The 20,336-nt window shown below is 53.6% G+C and overlaps 2 protein-coding genes and 1 long non-coding RNA gene across 7 annotated transcripts in view; 1 reads left to right on the top strand and 2 right to left on the bottom strand.

The window, feature by feature from the left end:
• Znf362 (zinc finger protein 362) overlaps positions 1-6,624 on the top strand; it is a 30,309-nt gene extending 23,685 nt beyond the window's left edge. For all 5 annotated transcript variants that reach the window (XM_060379503.1, XM_060379504.1, XM_021637286.2 and 2 more), the window contains 3 exons: positions 2,297-2,375; positions 2,498-2,656; positions 5,036-6,624. In XM_060379503.1, coding sequence (XP_060235486.1) covers positions 2,297-2,375; positions 2,498-2,656; positions 5,036-5,152 — 355 coding nt within the window. In that variant the 3' untranslated portion in view covers positions 5,153-6,624. The remainder of the gene's footprint in view (positions 1-2,296; positions 2,376-2,497; positions 2,657-5,035) is intronic.
• On the bottom strand, positions 285-4,183 carry LOC132652997 (uncharacterized). Its single transcript, XR_009590595.1, has 3 exons — positions 3,958-4,183; positions 1,243-1,373; positions 285-397 (listed from the first exon to the last, which is right to left on the bottom strand). It is a non-coding gene; the product is annotated as an uncharacterized LOC132652997 (long non-coding RNA).
• An 84-nt stretch (positions 6,625-6,708) lies between the features above and the next one.
• Positions 6,709-17,413, bottom strand: A3galt2 (alpha 1,3-galactosyltransferase 2). Its single transcript, XM_021636262.2, has 8 exons — positions 17,301-17,413; positions 15,806-15,889; positions 15,554-15,643; positions 15,126-15,263; positions 12,191-13,017; positions 9,529-9,830; positions 8,198-8,905; positions 6,709-7,523 (listed from the first exon to the last, which is right to left on the bottom strand). The coding sequence occupies exons 1-5, from the start codon at positions 17,411-17,413 to the stop codon at positions 12,330-12,332; spliced, it is 1,113 nt and encodes a 370-aa protein (XP_021491937.1). The 3' UTR covers positions 6,709-7,523; positions 8,198-8,905; positions 9,529-9,830; positions 12,191-12,329.
• Positions 17,414-20,336: the final 2,923 nt, after the last annotated feature.

The raw sequence follows: 20,336 nt of genomic DNA on the forward strand, positions 1-20,336 counted from the left end.
ACAAACAGACACAGTCGGGGTCCGACGGGTGAGAGCACGCACAGCTTTTCTGGAAGACCTGGAGTGTGACTCCAGCTCCAGGACAGTCCAGTTCCTGTAGCCCCTGTTAGCACGCACGCGTGCACACACACACTCTCACACTCTCACATGCACACACTCTTAATAGAATAAATCATTTTTTTAAAATTAATAAAGAGAATAGTACAGTAGCAAAAAGTAATAATGATTAAGAATTCGGTTTTTTTGTTTTTTGTTGTTTTTTTTTTTTGCATAAGTAGACTTTGAGCCTATCTAACAATAAATGTGGGAGGGTTCACACTTGTAATCCAGCTCTCTGGAGGCCGGGCAGGATGATTGCTGAAACTCTGAGGCCATGCTAGGACCGCAGGGTTAGATCCTGTTGAAAACAAACAAACACACAAAACGGAAAAAAAAATAAAGGAAGAATGTGAGCAAGAAAACAAAACAAAAAAATTTAACTGGTCCTTGAAGAGGGCTGTTTTGCCAGAACGTTCCCAGACCCTGGGGATTGCTTCTATTTCTGAGTTTTGTTCTCTCTCTCTCTCTCTCTCTCTCTCTCTTCTTCCCTCATTTGTGTGATTCAAGTTTGTAATAGGCTTAGGAGATAATTATAAGTCACGGGGCACTGGCACATACAATTAAGCTACCATGTCCTAACTCAGTGGCAAAGAGAGGGCTTTGAAAAGGCCCAGGACCTGCAGAGTCTGAGGCCCATCTTCCGAGAGATCAAACCTACCTTCCCAATGTTACTGTCATGAAGGGAATGAAAGGGTTAGTCCAAAGCAGATGCCTTGCTGGGCACCCGTAAAGATGCAGAGTTAGCAAGGGAGTGTGGCAGGTTGCCCCTGGAAGCTGCAGGAACTGTCCCCCAGACCACTGCTGGGATGGTGGAATTTAGTGGCTCACACACAGCTTGTGTCTGAAAGGGAGGCACGTGTAACTCAGGTGACTCCCAGACAATCCCACAAGCTCAGACTTCTGGATAACGACACAAACCGCATGCTTGTGTATCAGCCGCGCAAGCAGGACCTTCTCTGCTGTGGTCTATTCGCAGGGCATGTGACTTCCGCAGTTGTGACAGAGATACAGTGAGGAAGGTACCCCAGATACCGGGGTGTGAAAGTCAGGGATGAAGCTGCTTCAGGAGGGGTTCGGTAAAGCACAGGAGAGCGCTCAGTGTCTATCTGTGGCTAGTGCCAGCCCCAGCCCCAGCGATACTACCTTTGTGTGGCGGCTTTTATGCAGGGTGCCAACTGCGCCAAGCTTTGATTTCCGCTCCCTGGCTGTGAGAAGAGATGTACAGATCCGATGGTAACCGCAGTTGGGAACAGTGTCATCTGGCTGTCTCGAATCTGATGACAATAATTGCAGTATTAAGAACAGCTACTCAAAGGGCCCCCGTGTGCCCAGCACGCATCAACATGTGAGGGGCCCTCGAGGTCTTTGTGTGGGGTGTGCTTTTGCAAGTGAGTGGAAAAGGCCGAGGAGAGGGATCCTGCTCCGTGAATATTTTAGTGCATCTGCCCTTGTTTTAATTGTGAACTACAGGGTGGTTTAAGCCAGCCAGTAGTGGGGAATGCCTGGGAATAAAAGCAAGCTGGCTGAGTGTGGGGGTTCACCTCCGAAAGCCCAGCACGCAGGAGGCTGAAGCAGGAAGAATGCCTTGAGTTTCAGAGCGAGACCCTCCGTAAAGAAACCAAACAAAAAGGAGGCTGGTGTGAAGACTCAGCTGGCAATGACACTTTCTGCCAAGCTTAAAGACCTGGGGTTGATGCCTGCAAGTCACATAGTGGAGAACTGGAGCCAGGGAGGAGGGTGGACAGTTGGCATAGTTGGATGGACCGAGGCTAGCCAAGGGGTTTGGTGTATCTGTGAGGAGCCCTCTCTCTCTGCTGTCCCCAGCTGTCCAATGAGGCTGTTCTGAGCAGAGCTTACTCAGGAACTGGGGAGGCAGCAGTGCAAAAGACCAAGAGAGGTCTTGCCGTCAAGGAAGGAGCCAAGAAAACAGACACTGTAGGGTGTCACCGGGATCTGGGGGAGTTGAAAAGTCTGTTCCGACCAGCAGTGGAGTCCAGGGAAGGATGCCGGCGGCCTTTGGAGGCCCTAGCTCCTGCTGGGGCCCGCACTGGACCACGAGGGAAAGCAGGTGGGGTTGGGGACAGGGGACAGGGGTGCCTGGCAGCAGAGGCCTGGCTGCAGCCAGGCGAGGGCCTGGGGTCTGCAGTGGCAGTGGGGATGTGGCAGGGCTTTTCCCTCACTGGGCTTGCTCTTGCAGAATCCACACAGGCGACAGACCCTACAAGTGCCCACATCCTGGCTGTGAAAAGGCTTTCACTCAGCTCTCTAACCTCCAGGTGAGCGAATCCACCCGGCACACCCCCCAACCCTGCCCCTACTTCCGGGGGCCCCACAGGTGAGGGGGAGGGACATGGGGGGAGGTTTGGGGCCTCACCGCCCCCTGCTGTGCTCCCCACAGTCACACCAGCGCCAGCACAACAAGGACAAGCCCTACAAATGTCCCAACTGCTACAGGGCCTACTCAGACTCCGCCTCCCTCCAGATCCACCTCTCCGCCCACGCCATCAAGCACGCCAAGGCCTACTGCTGCAGCATGTGCGGGCGGGCCTACACCTCGGTGAGTCCTGCTGCCTGGCACCAAGTCCCAGGGCCTCAAGGCAGGGCTGGAGGCCTGAGATTCTGCTCTTCCCAGCCCAGGAATTCAGAGCACCTTCCTACTTGGGGCCACTGCCATCCCTGCTAGGGCCACCAGGGGGCACAGTACTGGAGCCAGAGCCACCCATCCTTCAGGGAAAGGACATCAGAGACGGTTCCTGGGTGGGAAAATCCTCCAGAGGGAGGGTCTTGTATACTGAGGTGACTCAGCTGTATGCAGGTCTCCAGTCCTTTGACTGTCCCCGTGACAGGCCACCATAGCAGGAGTGCTCAGGACAGTCAGTCCCCTCCTTCATCAAGTGGCTACTTTCAGGGCTCCTGGCTGAGAAAGGAGTACCAGATAAACTTCAATGGGTCAGCGAACCGTTCAGTGTTCACTGACCACTGAGCCAGGCACTAAGGAAGCAGGAAACACTGATCAGATAGGGATAAAATACCTAACCACACACGTGAACTTCTACTGGCAGCCAGCAGTTACTTCATCAAAGCAGAACTGCCCGGTTCTAGCCCCATCGACCTTGGGCAGGACGCCCCTCTCTGGCTGGACACTTCCTTATGCCTGCTAGGACGTTAAACAGCCTCTGCTCCTACCCACGGGTGCTGGTAGCAATGTCTCCTCCCCAAGATGAAATCACCAGAAACGTCTCCAGGTACTGTGGGCGGCCACCGCAGGGGCAGCCCTTTTCCCGTTGAGAACCACTGTTTTGAGAGACCGCAGCGGGGCCAAGGAGGTAAAGCTGGGGACAGTTGAAATAAGGCCTACCGAGGAAGGGACACACATTAACTTTCTGTCACTGTGACAGAATACCCGAGACAGCCGATTTTAGAAGATGAAGGGTTCGCTTTGGCTCCCAAGTTTGGAGGTTTCGGTCTTGGTTAGGTCTTCATGCTTGTTCATCAGGCATGTCACCGACTTTCCTTGGCCCCTGCTCTCTGAAGCAAAATCTAGACAGCCTATTATTTTGCTTGTAAAACCTTTATGTCTCTAAGGGTCATGACTCCTTTTCAAAACATACCCATAATACCTTTTTAATCCCTTATTCAAAAGTCCTGTTGTCCAGTACTCGGACAGCGTGGATATAGTCACTTGTCTCCTAAATGCCATATTTTTATTTACAGATTTTTTTTTTCTTTTTTTAAGATCGAGACCCAAGTATGGCTCCTATATTATCCTGTGCCTTAGTGAGGGTTTCATTGCTGTGAAGAGACACTGTGACCACGGCAACCCTCATATAGGAAAATGTTTCATTGGTGCTGGCTTACGGTTCAGAGGTTTAGTCCATCATCATGGTGGGAAGCAGGCAGACACGGTGCTGGAGTAGCCAATGCATCTTGACCCGCAGGCAGCAGAAGGAGACCATGTGCCACACTGTATAGCTTGAGCATAGGAGACCTCAAAGCCCATCCGAGCACTTCCTCCAGCAAGGCCACGCCTTCCAATAGTGTCACTTCCTGTGGGCCAAGCGGGCCAAGCATTCAGACAGTTTGTGGGGGCCGTTCCTAGTCACATCACCACAACCTGGGTCTTTCAGGCCTCGGCCTCCCTCGCCCTTTCCTTTGCCGTGTGCTCACTGGAGACCGGTCTCTGCCTTGGCTGCTGCTGACTGCTTCCTCTGGCCTATGTATCCCCTCTCCATGTTCGTAGGCTCTCTCTGCCTGACTGCATGTTGGGTGGTGGCCAGGGACAAGGTATGTGACCTCGCTCCCAGCCAAGGCCAGTGGAGGATGTGGGCATGCAGACAGCCCAGGTCACCTCACCCATCCAGTCATGATGCCTCCGGGTAGACTTAGCAGAGCCAGCGGGGAACGGGGAAGACTGAGGCGTGGCTTTACCCTCAGAGATTACCCTGGAGATTTACAGGGGCCAGGACTCCTGCCTCCAACTGGAATAAAATGTTGAGTCTGGGGAACTCACTGCATGCCAAGGGCTCTTAAAGAGCCCCCCTTAAAGAGGAGGAAACGGAGACTTTTCCTAACACTAGGAAATGGCAGAACTCAACTCCAGCCAGGCCCCTGCCTCAGTGCCGCAGAGAACACGGATCAGATACAGATGTGGATTTTTAAGATGTGCATGGCAGGCAGGGTTGGAGAGTGCAGGGTTTGGGGTGGAAAGCATTGAGGGTGAGCCTAGTTGCCTGTCGGCCTTGCCCCAGCCCTCCAGCCAGCACTGTGTAGGACTGGACTCCAGCGAAGCAAAGAACCATCCCAGTATCCGTAGCACCCCTAGAGCCCATCCCAACTGAGCCCCGAGGCTGTAGTCACAGCGGGCCGCCCTCTCGTGGCTGCTTTGGGAACTGCAGCCTCTGTTGTGACGGCGTCTGCCTATCCCTTCCGCCCGCAGGAGACCTACCTGATGAAGCACATGTCCAAACACACAGTGGTGGAGCACCTGGTGAGCCATCACTCACCGCAGAGGACGGAGTCCCCAGGCATCCCGGTGCGAATCTCTCTGATCTGAGCCCAGCTGCGGCCCCGCCCCGCCCACTTGGCAGACACGGAACTAGGCAGCGCTCAGCCTAACTCTCGCTGAGGCCTCCCAGGAACCACCAAGCTCTCTCATGACCCTCCCAACCTGCCAGAAAGCTTGGTCCTCAGAAGCTCAACCTGGTCCGGCTCCTGGGCAGCCAGGCCAGCTGTAAGATTCTGGACTGTTCTGGTGGCATCCAAAGACAAGCTCAGAGCACTTTGAACCTGTCTGTTGGGTTTTTCTCTTCGTTCCCCCTCCCTCACTTGCTTCACTGTTTCTTGTTTTTTAAGTTTGTTTTGGAAATAACAAAAAAAAAAAAAAAAAAAAAAGGATATTTATTGGCCAGAATGTTGGTGCTGCTAAGAACGAGAAATTAAAAGGACCGGACAGACGGATACAGAGAACCAGAGGGCAGCGTGGGAACTTCTCTGGCCATAGCCTCAGGTTCTTGAAGGGAGGCTCAGGCCTGGGGTTCTGGACTTCAAAGGGGACCCTCCCCCCCGGTGGGAGGAGACAGCTGGAGTGAGTCCTTCAGCCCCGTCACCCAGTCAAACTGCCTGAGCCTGGTCCTGGCCTTCATGAGCTGAGAGGGTGCAGCAGCTGCCAGCGCTGCCTGGCTTTAGGGCATGGAAACGAGGGGTCTGGAGAGCCGCAGGACCAAAGGGCGCAGTGACGGCTGGGTGGCAGAGCCCAGGGGGATGGGTTGGGGGTGTGCCAGTGAGACTCGGCCCCTCCCCTGCTGCCCTGAAGAACCACCCCAGTCTACCTCGGTGCTGGCCAGGAAACCTATCGGCTACCTCTCCCACCACTCCAGACTGTGGGCAGGGGGAAAGGGAGGGAGCGGGCCTGGGCTTCCAGAATTCCCTCCAGAAGGGGACAGTGCCCAGGGAGGGGTTGCTCTCTCACCACAGGCGAGGGCTCCCCAACCCATACCCCAGGCCCTGCGGCAGGGATAGGATCCTCCAAAGGAGGTCCCAGGAGCAGACCCTGCCCCCAGCCTCCCCTCCCCCCCCAGACACATCCCAATCCGAAAGCCATGCGTGTCCGTGTATATAGAAACTATGTACAGAACCCAGAGAACCCTTCCGCATCCTCCCCCCAGAGAAGAAGAAAACTAGACAAAACTCATCTTATATATTCTGTATCTGGAGTCCATTTGAATATTAACTGTGTTATTTTTATACACTTTTTAAGCCTTAACTCGCCATTGATTTACCAGTTTAACGTTTCCTGGGGTTTCTTTTCCACTGGGGGGGTACCACAGCTCCCCCCCAACCCCAACCCCTTTGTTTGACTTGCGTCGTCTGATACTCAGTATTGTAGCTTTTCGTCTGCATGTTAACTACCCTGTAAATATGCTGTTCCAATACTGTTAACATCCTTTGCTTTTTTTTTCCCCCCTCTATGGGACCTCCAGGCCACCGTATTTAGAAATAGTTACCTTATTAAAAAAGAGAAAACGGTCTGTTGGCTTCTCAGTCTGCATCTTGGTGGCAGGGAGGCAAGGGCAGGTGGCCCTTGTCAGGAGAGAAGCTTATGCTCTATTTAAAGAAGGGAGTGGAGCCAAACCACTCAAACGTGGGAGAGGAACACTTCCGGGGGCCGGGGGCGAGAGACAAGGGTTGCAACCCCTCTGCTCTTTGTATTTCTCTGATGTGAAGAATAAACCGTACCTACACCCGGGCAGTGGCTGCGTACAGAGTGCTTGGTGCTGTGTCGGGGGTGGGGGGTGTGTGGAGAGCAGGCTGGGCCACCTTTGCACCACTCTGCCCCAGGCCTGCTTTAGACTTTTTGTCACCGTGACAAATAACCAGGTTGGGGCGGGGTCGGACTGCTCTTGGCTTACAATATCACTCCATTGGCTCTTGGTATCACTCCATTGGCTCTCAGGCCTGAGGCTTGACCGTCAAGGAGAGAGGGCCGGGAAGCCGGAAGATGGTCAGCCTGTGGCAGCCAGGATGCAGAGACAGGGAAAGGATGGAGGCGAGACACGCCCTCTTTTGTTTCTAGGTCTGTGCAGGGCCAGACATTCTCAGCACTGATGTCTGGCCCTGCACAGACCTAGAATCAGACTCAGATTCTCTGCCTGAGTGTGACCCTGCAGTCCAGTTTCCAGCAGCACACACGTTCCCGCCTGAAGCCCAGTGAGCCCAGGCTTTGTTTTCACAGCGCTGTCCGCACTCTGGTCTTCCAAGCTCCCAACAGGCTTGCCCATGAGCTCCGCCCACAGCATCGTAGGCTTTAGCAAGACTTCTACTAATGTTCCCAAATTCTTCCCCACAGAACAGATCCAAAGGCTTCAGATAGTCCCAGCGCTGACCTAATCCTCTGGTATAAGTTTTTGTGCTGCAGACTCTTCATCCTGTGGACAAACACCACATGGTTTAGAGGAGGCAAGATGGACTTGGGTTGGTGGGCGCTGTGTGTACAGACAGCACCATGGTTGGCTGGCTCCGTTGTTCCTGGGACTATGGGAGGCAGGGCATCCCCGTGGAAGGGTGTGGCAGAACACGGAGTGAAAGACACAGAGGAAGGGATGAGAGGCACCATGTCCTTCGAAGACAGGCTCTCGGTGACCTGCTTCCTCCAACCAGGCTCTTCTTCCCCAGGTGCCATCATGTTATGAGTTCATGGATGGATAAATCCACTGACTGGGTCAAAGCCTTCCAGCCGAGTTGGCTCCACCCTTGAGGACCAGGCCGTTTGGGGGTGCACTTCCTTATCGCGCTGATGACGATGTTTTACCACTGAGCTGAGAATGGATGTGGACCAGCATGGCGCCAACATGTTTTTGACAATCTCATGGGCCTCTGGTCTTTTTCTAAGGCTGACCTCTGTATTCCGCTACGTAAGAAAGAGCCAGCAGCCAAATGTCCCGTTAGCCTGGTACCCATGCTATCCACAGCCGATGGGCCACCCTGGCTCATTAGAACTGGTGGTCACTCCCCACCCCCGCCACTACACGTTCAGGAGTGTCGGTTTGGCATCAGCCAGGATGTGTTCATGTGTCGGCGAGCGTGGAGGCCAAAGGCTTACCTTGAGTGCCATTCTTCGGGCTCTGTCCACTTCCTCCGTTTTCTTTTTTGAGCCAGGCCCTCTCACTTCCCTGGGGCTCACTGATCAGGCTGGCCAGCCAGGAGCACAAGTATCTGTCTTTGCCTCCCCAGCTCTGGAATTAGAGCCAGCCACAACGCTCAGCTTTTTTTTTTTAATATGTGTTCTAGGGGTCAAACTCGGGTCCTCACGCTTGCACAGGAAGCACGTGACTACCTGAGCCATCCATCTCCTGTTTTCTTGAAGAGCCAGTTGATAAGGATTTACCAGCAAGTCACTCTGTGACGATGCCTCTCCAGTCAGCTTCTCCGCTCCATGTATCCGGCACAAGCCGGTTAGGAGATGGTGGGCCACTGCGCTGGAAGGCTCTAGAAACTAGGCCCTGGGGTTGCTGTGTTCAGGCAGACTCCAGCAGAAGACAGAGGAGGGAGAGGCTGTAGAAATGGCCAGGGGAGACTGGAAAGAGTGGTCGCCTCGGCCTTTAACCTCTCGCTGTATTTCATTTCCGGTTTGTTCTGGAATTCAGGAATTTCAGCTGCTAGTAGTGATCTGACGATGAGTTAGTTACTTGACCACTCGGTGCCTGGTTGCATCTTGTGTCAAATGAGATCGATAATAGCAACCGCTTAGTAGGGCGGATGTAAGGTGAAGTCAGTCAGCAGGTGTGAGGCACTTGACCCTGTCCGAGTCCTAGAACATCAATACAGCTGCGTTAGTCTCCGCCTTGCTGGCTTTTAGCCCACCTCCCCACAACCCCCTACCCCACCAGTCCCTAGACAGCTGGAGCTGTTTGGGAGTTTCTGGGCAGGCCCTGCACTGGCACAGCTGGGGCGGGGGGGAGGCCCCAGAGCCCTATTTAGATTTTGCTTGTGAGATTGTGATTTTGTTTTCCTCTGCCAGGGTATGTGGGCAGGTCCTGTGGCCCCGAGGACAGTAGTGGCAACCATGTCTCCATGGTTCTATAGCAATCTCTGCTATAGAAGTGGGTGGGGTTTTCCTTCCTCCCTGTCCACTGGGGCTCATCTCTAGCTCCTGCCTCTAAGGATGGCAGGAGCTAACTGATCCCAAGAAAGTACCAGCCTATCCAACCCCATAGTTTCCTGCATCCTGCCCCCTCCTCAGAGGGTCTCCCTCAGCAGCACATGCCTGCCCAGACTCTAGGCCTTGGAAATTCTTGCTCATGCCCCTTACTCCCTTTTAAGCCTGAAACCGTTCTCTGTTCTTAGGAGACTCCCTCACCCTCTATGACTTTGCTCACTTGCAATGGGACAGGCCTAGAGAGGGAGGGAGCATCACGACACACACACACACACCCTGCAGGGAGGAATCCCATCTTCCTGTGAATAGAGCTTGTCCACATCACACAGAGTTTGTAGAAGGGAAGAGTCACAACAAGATCTTCCTGGCTCACAATCAGCTCTCCAGCCGGGCAGAGCTTGTTAGAACTGGTGAGTGTCGCAGGGCCGGATGGGGGACAGGCATTGTCCAATGAGAAGAAGGACCGTGCCAGCTTGTAGACAGCACCCACCTGCCTTTCAGCACATTTGGCCCACTCAGTCCCTCTGTTAGAGTCCAAAGGGCTTGGCTTCTGTTCATCTGGTGCAGGTGGAGGATGCTGGGAAGCAGAAAGGCTTGTTTGCTCCATACCAGAATCAATACTGGAACCTTCTTGTAAACAGTATCAGATTATAAAACACTGACATCAGGGTTGGGCCAGACAAACAGCTAGAGCCACTGCCTTACTTGAGAACAGCAGAAGCTGCTAAAACAAAGTCAGGAGGTTGGGCAAACGGCTCAACCAGTAAACCACTTGCGCGTAGGTGCGTGTGTGGAAAGACGGGATGTTAAGTATCTCCCTCCGTTGCCTCTCCAGCTCAAGTTTTGAGACAGGGCCTCTCACTGATTCAACAAGGGTCACTCTGTCTCTGCCTCCCTGTTATAAGCATGTGGCAGTACTGCCTGCGGTCACAGGGGTCCCTAGGATCTGACTTCAGGCATTCATACATGAAGAGCAGACACTTAGCTGACTGAGCCATCTCCCCCAGCATCCTGTGTCTTTCTTAGAGATGAGAATGGATGAGAAAATTCAGCCACCACCTCCTCCTCTCTCTTTTCCTTTTTTTTTTAATGTCCACTCTATAGTATAAAACACCGTAAGGATCATTTTTGAAATTACTCATTTATTATAGCATTCCTCAATTGCACAAGCTGTGCTATAGACAGGAGATAACATGGCAATACCCCTGGCTGGAAAGCCTGCAGATCTCTCTCAGTGGAGCATCCCTGGAGGGCCTTGGGCTGGGAGAAAGGGACTAACCCTCACTCTCCTGCAGCTGACATCACTTCAGGAACTAGAAAAGATCCTGTGTCTGGGCGGTTTGGGCCCTTCTTTGTGCCCCAGTCTCCTTCTCCTTGTTTCAGAAACATAACTTCAAAAGAGGAGAGAGTAAGATGGGAGGTGAAAGGCCCGGGGGAAGGGGACTCATCCCTCCCTGGGTGCTGTTAAGCAATGTCAAAAATCTCCTAAAATTATGACAAGTGTTAATGATAAGTTCCCTGAGCCTTTACTGTAAATATCCTGCTGGTGTCCACTGTCCTGTAAATAAACAAAGGCCATAAGGGAGGGAGCAACCCGAGTCCCACTTCAGTAGATGTTAGACTCTCTCTTGCTGCCTAAGCAAAGGGCTGTCAGCCAACCAGCCTTCTAGACTACACTTGTATCAGCACTAGGTGCCTGGCACAGTCCACAGACACCTTGAGAGTGCCACACAGCCACAGCTGATGATGGGTTCCTGAAGGCACAGCCATAGCCATGGTTATTTGAAACAGACTTTTTTATTTTTATTTTTGCTGTCAAAGGCTTTGTGAACTCTAGAAGACTCCATACCCATTCTCACACGGAGAGGAGGCCTAACAGAAGCGACTCCTGGGAACCGCAGAGAGGTAAGTCTGGGTTGGTTCAAATATCTCTTTTATGGCTATAGAATTAGACTTTGAGCTGCTCTTAGTGAGCCCATAGGCAGGGGTGGGGTGAGAGGGAGGGATGACTCTCTCTCTCTCTCTCTCTCTCTCTCTCTTTCTCTCTCTCTCTCGCTGCTCCCCTGACACTGCACTGTTGGTCCTATAAAAGCCTTCCCTTGAATGGTCTTGCCACCTTCTCCTGCCCCCTCCTCCCCAGACAGGGTCTCTCTGGGTAGTCCTGGCTGCCCTGGAACTCACTGTGCAGACCAGGCTGGCCTCGAACTCAGAGATCCGCCAGCCTCTGCTGCCTGAGTGCTGGGATTAAATCTTGCCAATTCTTAAGGGTGAGGGCTGATTTAGTAACATGAAGGAAGAGACAGCACTGCTGTGGTGATGGTAGAGGCAGTGACAGCCGAGTGGGTCTATAGGCCAAGCTACAACAGCCACAAGGCAGCCAGCTGCTTGGGAGCTTAGGAGCTGAAGGGCGGTGCTCTCTGGGTCAGGCAGCCAAGCCGCAGAAGTGGGAAGCCCGCTTGATGGTGGAGGAAGAGGCAGGTGAACAAAAGCAGAGAGGGAGCAGAGCACACAAGAGGGACCGAGGAGGCAGAGAGGATGAAAAGCTGAGGCTGAAGTCGAATGGAAGGCTGAGAGGACACAGAGAAACTACAGAAGCCTCGGATACGGAAGGCTTGGTGGCTAGAAACGGGTCACTGTCAAGGTCTGGGGAACCCTGATATTGAGGCCCACCCAGAAGCTGAGACTTCAGCTGCTGAGGAGAGCTAAGGAAAGCCTGGACTCCTAGGCCTAGGTGAAAGTTCAACACCAGAAGGCGCCACTTGCTGCGACTTCCACCTGCTTGCTATCTGCTCACAAAAGCTGCGAGAGCCTGGCAGAGCTAGCTGCTTCTCGGCTTCTCTTAATTTGCATCTGGTTAGAGCAAAAAGACTGTCCAGTCAGCTGGTTGGAAACAAAGGATCTACAGGCTCCAGGCACCTGCGAGCCTCTTTTCAATACCTGAGTTCCAAAGGTCCCCCTTCCAGAGGCCCTGTAGCCGGCTCTAACTGGCTTCATGGTCTTGAAACATTTTACAGTCCCCACTCCACACCCGCAGTACCAAAGATGCTCTTGTGTCTGGCCGGCCGAGGGGGCGCTGCTAGTTTCGCACCAGCGTATACTCCTTGGGCGCCCAGAGCAGCCGAGGGTGGTGGATTTCTGTCCTCCGGCCAATTTGTTGGGCCCAGCAGAACTCGGGAGACAGCAGCTTGGTGGGCTTGTACAGCCAGAAGAACTTGTTGAGGTGGCTCTCGTCGTGCCACCGGGCCTCGACGCCGCGCTCACGGTCCAGCTGCTGGCCAAGCGCACAGTAGGCCGTCAGCTTGCGCAGCGCCACCACGCTGCCCCCGAACACCGCGGCGTGGTAGTAGAAGTCCCCTTCCCCCAACGACAGCGCGGCAGCGGATCGCCTGTCCCGCTCGTAAGGCAGCAGCCACCGCGGCCAGTGGTAGTGCCAGGCATGCAGCTGCGCCACCAAATCGGCCAGCGCCTCCGGCCCGAAGTGACCGGTGAAGTGCTGGTCCACGTCCAGGCAGAACACGTAGTCAGCTTCTTGGCCCAGCGGCCCTTCGAGAGCCTCGTGTAGCGTGCGCATGCGCGCCATGGACACGTCCTGCCAGCGCCTCTCCCGCTGCACAGGTTCTACCCTCAGCAGGCGACCCTGGCCCAGGGTCACGTGGGGCACCGCCTCCGGGCGATCCGTGAACACGTAGTACACAACGCTCTGGCTCACCATGAAGTGCTGCTCTGCCGATTCCAGGAAGCGTGCTAGGTACTTCTCCAGGTACCTGCCGGGCAGTCAGGCCAGAGTCAGTCCCTCCGTCCTCCAACCCTGCCCACACCGGGCCATGGAACCCAGATCTCCAGCCTTGGGGTGGTGGATTAAAGGGTTGAAAGCTGCTACCACCTCTGCCTGGAAGGGATGAGTTGCCCTGCCCTGTGACCTTGAATATGGACTTTTTCTGACTCCTCTGACCCGGACAGGACTGAGCTGGACACCCTTGGCAGACAGGTGTTTGAAGTACCCTTAGCCTTGTGGTCCAGGATCAGAGGCTGCTATGATGCCTGTGCTGTTTAGGTTTTTGTTTATTTGTTGTTTGTTTGTTGTCCACTTGACACGAGTCTGGGTCTTCTGGGAAGAGGAAACTTTTAATTTCGAAAAAGCCAAAGTCAGGTCGGCCTGTAGGCTGTGGTGTGGGAGGGGCTAGCTACGATGGGTGGGTCCATGGCGGGCCTGGGGTGTGAATGAATGCAGCCTGTGCAAGCCTGCGCGGAGCAACCATCTTCGTCAGTCCCTGCCTCCCGGTTCCTGCCCTGACTTCTTTTCTCTGTCGATTACCAACTGAAGTAGCTAAAATCAACCCTGTTTTCAGTCAGGATGTTTATCACAATAGATAAATCAATCAATACATAGCCCACGCCAGCCGTGGAGGGAGAAGCACCCAGGGGCCTTTAGTTGTTGCTCTTCCAGTTGAGACTCAGACATCTGGCAGGGAAGAGCCCTTCCTGGGAGTCCCTGAATTCCTGACTACAGCGATTTATTTTAAGTCGAAACTGCGGTGGCCATTCTTCCCAAGGTCAAACAGAATGCTCAGAGGACTGACCGTTTGCATCCCTCCTAATCTGGGACACCAGGGAGGAGTCCTGAACTCCTGGTTTCTGGAGCCTCTGGCCCCTGGAGCATTCTGCTTGGCTCTCTAACGCCGGCAGGCACAGAGGCTGGAGGAGCCGGTCCGAGCATTACAGTGGCTCTGTGGCCTTGCTCTTGGGCCAGCCATGTGGATCTTTCAGCCTCCTTGTCCTGCAACGACCCTCCTGGCTTTCTCTCCCTTAATTGGGGTTTGGGACACGGTTGGGAAAACCTTGAAGAGTTTTCTGTGGTATCCAGCGGCCTCAGAGTTCTTTGCTCGGGTTTTTGGGTGTTTCTTCCTGCGTGGGTGCCCTCATTGCATTTCCCAGGAGCCTTGGCTACGGCCCACCCCATCCTGTTCTCCACCGCTCTGTGTCTTAGGGCCATAGGTCCGACTCCACACCCAGCCGGGAATCCCCTTTGCACCACTTGGCAAAGTGGTCACCATGCTGGACTCTCCCTGCCTCCCACAGTGGGAGGGCAGTGCCCTGCCCTCCGTCTCTTCCACCTACCCAGCTCCTTCTTCACCTGAGGCCTATCCTTTGTTTGCCTCGCCGGCAAGGATTTCGTCCTCCTCAGTCGCCTGCTTCTGTGGCTACTCCCTTGACACGGTCATCATCACTGCTGTACCTCCAAAACGTCACTGCGTCACTGCCTGAGACTCTCATTCATCCAGCTCACTTGTCCTGACCCTTCACCGGCAAACAGGCCTACCCCTCTGAGCTCTGCGATCTGGCAGTTGTCAGTTCCAATCTATCGCTCTCTAGTGCCACCCACCCCCGTGTCCTTCTGTACCCAGCCTGTGGTCACCCCTTTGTAAATTCCCGAGCTCCCGGCCCTTCTCTCTTCATCAGATTTCGCCAGCAAAGCCGCTGCCGCGCTGTGTGTCACCTACACTGAGAACCTTCGGTTAGCTAGATGCTGGCCTCCCTTTGCCCCTCATTAATCTGAAAAGCTTTTTTATGTCCTCATTACAAACCCCGTGTTCCCATGTGTGCCGGACCTACCCCCAGGCACATTCCTTTTCAGGAGTAGTTCTGAGCCCTGGCTGCTGGGTGGACTCTGGCATTGATGTCCAGGGAGAAGGGGACAGCCCTGGGTGCTTCTGTGCTTGCCTGAGAGTCTGAGACAGTGGGTACAGCCTGTAGCCTGCACTGTGAGCTCCTATGGCATGGCACAAGGCTCCGTGAATTCCCATGCGTGTGTGTGTGTGTGCACACCCTCCTGCTCCCTCCCTAGAAGCATGACCCCCTCCCTGGACCTTACCTTCCTACAGCAAAGACAGTCAGTCCGATGGTGAGGTTCTGCCGTCTCGCCTCTTGCTCAGCTACAAGTGGGTCGAACATGCCATCCCAAATAATTGGGGCTCTCCAAGAGGTACAGGTCAGGACTTCAGGCCTGGCCCTGGCCACGAGCAGGAGGAGCAGGAAAGACAGTTGTGTTCACCCAGCTGCTTGGTACCTGCTTACTGCCACTTCCCCATGGCTGGGCCCTGGGGACTCACAATCATCTCAGACCTGTCCCTAAGGACCCCTTGCTTAAAACCAACTAGATAGACTGCATGATGGGTGACCTGATGGGGCCCCTGGCTTCCCAAAGACAGAATGCCTTTGTGTGGATGAGAAGAGGACAGGGGCCTGGGCAGACCTGTACGATCTGTGGACATTCTGAGTGGCAGAATGCTGGCTGCTTACCAGTGGCGCAGAACACCCGTGAAATTGTCCCTGAGCAGAGGCACGGTGGCTGGAGGGCATATGCCCATGGGGATGAAGACTTCTAAGTGCCTGTGGGTTGTGGAAGCAGGAAGGCACATTTGGCATGGTCCTTGTCTGGTAGGGAGAACCCATTGAACATTTGCCCAGGCTAAGCCAGCTACCTCCTTCCTTCCCTCCAGGAAGCCCTTGGAAAGATCCACTCTAACCCTGACCCTGGGGAAGGAGGAGTACCTGAGAATACGGAGCCCGTATAGGTACAGGCCTAAGAAACCACATGCAGACAGGAAGACCCGCCACAGGAGTCTCTTCTTCGCCCTGGGGTGGTGGGGAGTCGGGGAGGGCATCAGAGACTCGTTTACACAGGATTGTCCTGCTTTACTTGATCGCCGAGTAGGAACCTGTTATCCCGTTCGCACAGCGCAGACATTCAAACAGATTCAAGAGTTTTTGCACGGCACAAAGGCCCTTGCGGTTGTGCGTGAAGGTGGCCAGTGGTATCAGTGTGTCTCGCACCCTTCCAGAGATGGTCTGGCCAGAGAAGGCACATACAGATATCACGGCAAGCACCCCTTGTTCCTTTGACTCCCCCCCCCCACACACACAATGACAGCACAGTGGACAATCTGCCTTACACCTCACAGGGTCTGCTGACAATTGTGTCTTTCTGGTAATATGTAAGACGGTTTATACCTTGGTGTTTACAGATGGCATTGTCTTTACAGTGCTGGGGGTCAAACCCAGGGCCTCACACGTTAGGCAAGGTTACTGCCACCGGACTGTGCCCCAGCTTCATCCCAGTTCTTTAAAACAAACAAACAAACAAACAAACAAACAAACAAACAAACCTCCCACCCTCCTACCCAGCTGCCCCTCATGCAGCTGGAGAAGCTCATCGGCCTGGCAGGATCTGTCTAAAGGAGCACTGAGTCCCATCCGGTGCTTTGGACAGTGGCGTGGCGGAGTGTGAGTTGGGCAGGCCTGCGGGATGGTAGCATTTAGGTTTGGTGTGCTTAATGAATTGTGGTGAGGCTGATCTTGGATGGGGGTCTCGAAGGGGTGAGTGAGTCCAAGAGGAGAGCGCCTTGGTAGCTGGGAGTGAAGAGCTGGGCAGATACAGGTGGGTGGCAGCCGGTGTTCCTGCCACCGAGCTCAAACCACAGTCGTGGCGTGGAGGGAGTGGGCATTGGGATTTGTCCATGGTTAGTTTAGTTTTGTTTTGTTTTCTGTATGTGCCTCGTAATAAAGAGCAGACACGGGGAGCAGGTGCCTGTTTTGAAGTCTGGTGTCTCACCATTTGTTAGCAATGCTGGCCCTCTGGGCCTCAGTCTTCGTTTGTGAGACATAGGAACTAGAAGCATCTCCTCAGAGGCCGACTCTGAACTCGGAGTTCATATCAGCTCGGTGACCGGAACAAGCCTTGCACATTGTAAACTCACCAAACCTCAGCTGCTAAGGGTATTGATAAGATGTTCTCCTCACGTTCTCCTCTTCCTTCTTATAACCCTTATCTGCAGTCTTTGCCCTCTAACTCCCCCAATAGTTTCTCTGGTGTCTTTGAGGAAGGCCACCTACAACAGATTCCCTTATCACCATCTGTGCTTAGGTTTTACTCCAAGAACCCGCCTTGTGCTTACGCGTACATGGGAACCCTCTCAGCACAGAGGGCCTGAGGGTGACTAAGCCAGAAGCCAGCATGCAGCCCAGCTCCTCCCTCTTCCACACTCACCGCGGCAGTCCCCAGGTTGGCTTCCCTAGGCCTCTTTGTCTCTGTCCTTTCTGTTCTCTGCAGCCTCCATGTGACCCTGGCCAGCACACTCCCCATTCAGCCCCCAGCACCATCTCTGAAAGGACTACCCTCCCTTAATAGTCACACCAGCAGCTGAATTCTCAAAGGGGGAAAAAATGCATTTTGTAGGCAAATATATAGAAAAACGTTCACCCTTGTTAGTAGGCAAAGCCATACAAATTAGAAACCAAAGGCAGGTTTTGTTTATAAAATGACCACATAAAGAAAAAGAAAAAGAAAGAAAGAAAAAAAAAAGCTATGATGAAGATAAACAAGGCTGCCTGCATACAATAAGAAAAAAGGGGGCTCCTGGCCTGCTGGTGGAGTGGGAACTGCCCCGGCCTTTTAGGGAGCTGCTTAGCTTCCGGTACTTGTCCCCAGTCTCTGTCCATCGCTTAGAAGAAGATGCCCTCCGGTATAGAAGACGATCATACGTCAAGATGTTTGTCAGCGTCTGCTTGGCCGTGAGCTTGGCATTATATATTGGTCACGGTGAGGCACCAAGCCTTGTGCTGGGTCCAAGGACGTCAAGGTGAGCGAGATGGTAGAGTAAACCCTGTCTTCAGGATGGGGAGTGAGGATGGTGAGAGAGATGGCACTGAGGAAGGTGGAGTGAGGAGAGAGCTCCGCACAGTGAACCCTGGAAGGAGGCCACATGCAAGGAGGAGTTGGAGGGCGGCACATCAGCCTGGGAGGGGAAGGAGGGAGCCAGGAGGCTTTCAGGGACTTCCTGGAGGAGCTGACTGTAAGCCAGGCCTAGAACTAGAAACTATTTAGACATGGATGTGGGGGAAAGGCAATCTCTAACAAGGAAACACGACACCGGTGTACCCAGGGGCCTCCCATCACAGAAAGCTTTTTAGTGTGGGAGGGAAGGTGTGGTGTTGGCAGAATTGCATTTTGAAAAAAAAAAAAAAATAGACATATTCCAATTGGACTCTGGACCTGGACAAGGTGACTGGGTGGGAGGGCATGATTAGAGATAAGAAACCCAGTTAGGGACCCGGAGTTGCCGGGGCGTGAAGCAGAACGCTGGTGGTGGAGTGGGGAAGAAAACGTGAGGAAGGGTTGAAGAAGGAAGGGGCGGGATGTGGCCATTGATGGCAAAGGTATTTGCATCTGGATCCAAGAGTATCTGTATCCGAGGGCCCAACTCTACCTGGCTGGCTGGGGGTAAGGCCTGGAGCTCAGCAGCGAGTCCTGGGGTTCACCAGGAGGGCAGGGGTGTTATGGGAGGGAGCACAGAGGTGGAGGAGGCCAGCCCGAGCGCTGAGTCCTGGGTATGTACGTGTCAGATGAGGGGCTGGCGAAGTGGGAGGTGGTGTGAGAGGGTGTGGAGGGATGTGGGTGACTTCCCTCCAGCTGGACTGTAAAGAATAAAGACAAGCAGAGGCCGAAGAAGTCAAAGACTCGCAGTGGGTAGAAGGTATTTACGGCGTGGGATCTAAAGTCACAGGAACAGTCCTTGTCTGAGCTGCTCATATGTACCTGGAAAAGGCCCCAGCGTCTAGCCAGAGGGACTGGCTAAATGCAGTTGTCGTGAAGACTGGAGTCATGTGGAAACCTGCTTTGCACGGGAGCATGAAATGAAAAAAGCGTCGTGCATCATGACAGCTAGTGAGCAAGAATAAAAGTCCACACCAGAAAATGGGGGGAAAAGGAAGCACTTAAGAATATGTGTGACATGATCGTGGTACGGGTTTTCTTCTTCGTCTCCTCAGTTGTCTGTGACGTTCTTATATTGCTTTGTGTGTCTGTGTTACTTGTAAGTGTTCATGTGTGTGCAGATTCACGAGTGTGGAGGTACACATGTCAAGGTGTATGCCGACCAGGCAGGGGTCTGCCTCAGTCATCCTTGTACAACCTGTCCCCACCGCAACCCCCCCTTCCCTTCCTGTGCTGGGGATTGTACTCGGGGTCTCAGTTGAGCTTAGTAGGTGCTCTGCCACTGGACCCTCATCCCAGCTCCTGCTTTGTCATGTGGGCTAGCCTGGGTGACCAGAGTCTCAGGGAGTCACCTGTCTCCATCTCTCCTAGAGCCCCGATGACAAGTGTGGGCTCAAACTCAGGTCTTTCTTAAACTGGGTTGATCTTTAAACGAAGGACCAGAGAGTTAGCACCTGTGGCTAACAGCAAGCCTAAAGTCTGCTTTCTCCTAGAGGGGCTGAAGGAGCCTTTGAAGCATGGCCTGTGCACTGCGGGGCCCATCCGTGTTACCTGCGCTCCCTTCCTGTCACTGCATCTCCAGTGTATACAGCGGACTGTCCAAGGGTGCTCTAGCAGGACTCAGAAAGGCACACGGTGGCTGTTGGAATGGTGGTGGTGCTTGCTGGTGAGCCTGACTGATGACTTAGGTTTAGTCCGGAGTACCCATGCAGAAGGGGGAGAGAGAGAACTGACTCCTGACAGACCTTCACACATGCGCTGTAACACAAACACACACACACACACACACACACACACACACTTAAAACTTAAAATGAAAATGTGTGTTTGTAGGGAGGAGGGGACTAATGAAAGGAGGGAAGATGGAGATGGATAAAGTATAATGACAGGTCTGTCTGAAAGTGCCACAGTGAAACCTACTGTTTTGTACGCTAGCTAAAAATAGCTAGGGAAAAAAAAAAGTGCTGTACACCTTTAATCCTAGCAACTGGGAAGGCAGAGGCAGGTGGATCTCAAGTTTAAGGCCAGCCTGGTTCACAGAGTGAGTTCCAGGATAGTCAGGGCTACACAGAGAAACCCTGTCTCGAAAGAACGAGAAAAAGAGAAAAGAGAAAAAGGAGGAGGAGGAGAAACGTACTTAAGCCCAGCACATCAGCCTGGGAGGGGAAGGAGGGAGCCAGGAGGCTTTCAGGGACTTCCTGGAGGAGCTGACTGACCCAGGGACTGGGTGAGTGCCCTACGTGTGTCTAACAGTGGTCAGTGTGGCCAGCGAGAAGCATAAGTGAACACGTGCACACCACGGGACAGAGA

Source organism: Meriones unguiculatus, chromosome 3 (genome assembly GCF_030254825.1).
Source record: "Meriones unguiculatus strain TT.TT164.6M chromosome 3, Bangor_MerUng_6.1, whole genome shotgun sequence".
NCBI classification, from domain to species: Eukaryota; Metazoa; Chordata; class Mammalia; order Rodentia; family Muridae; genus Meriones; species Meriones unguiculatus.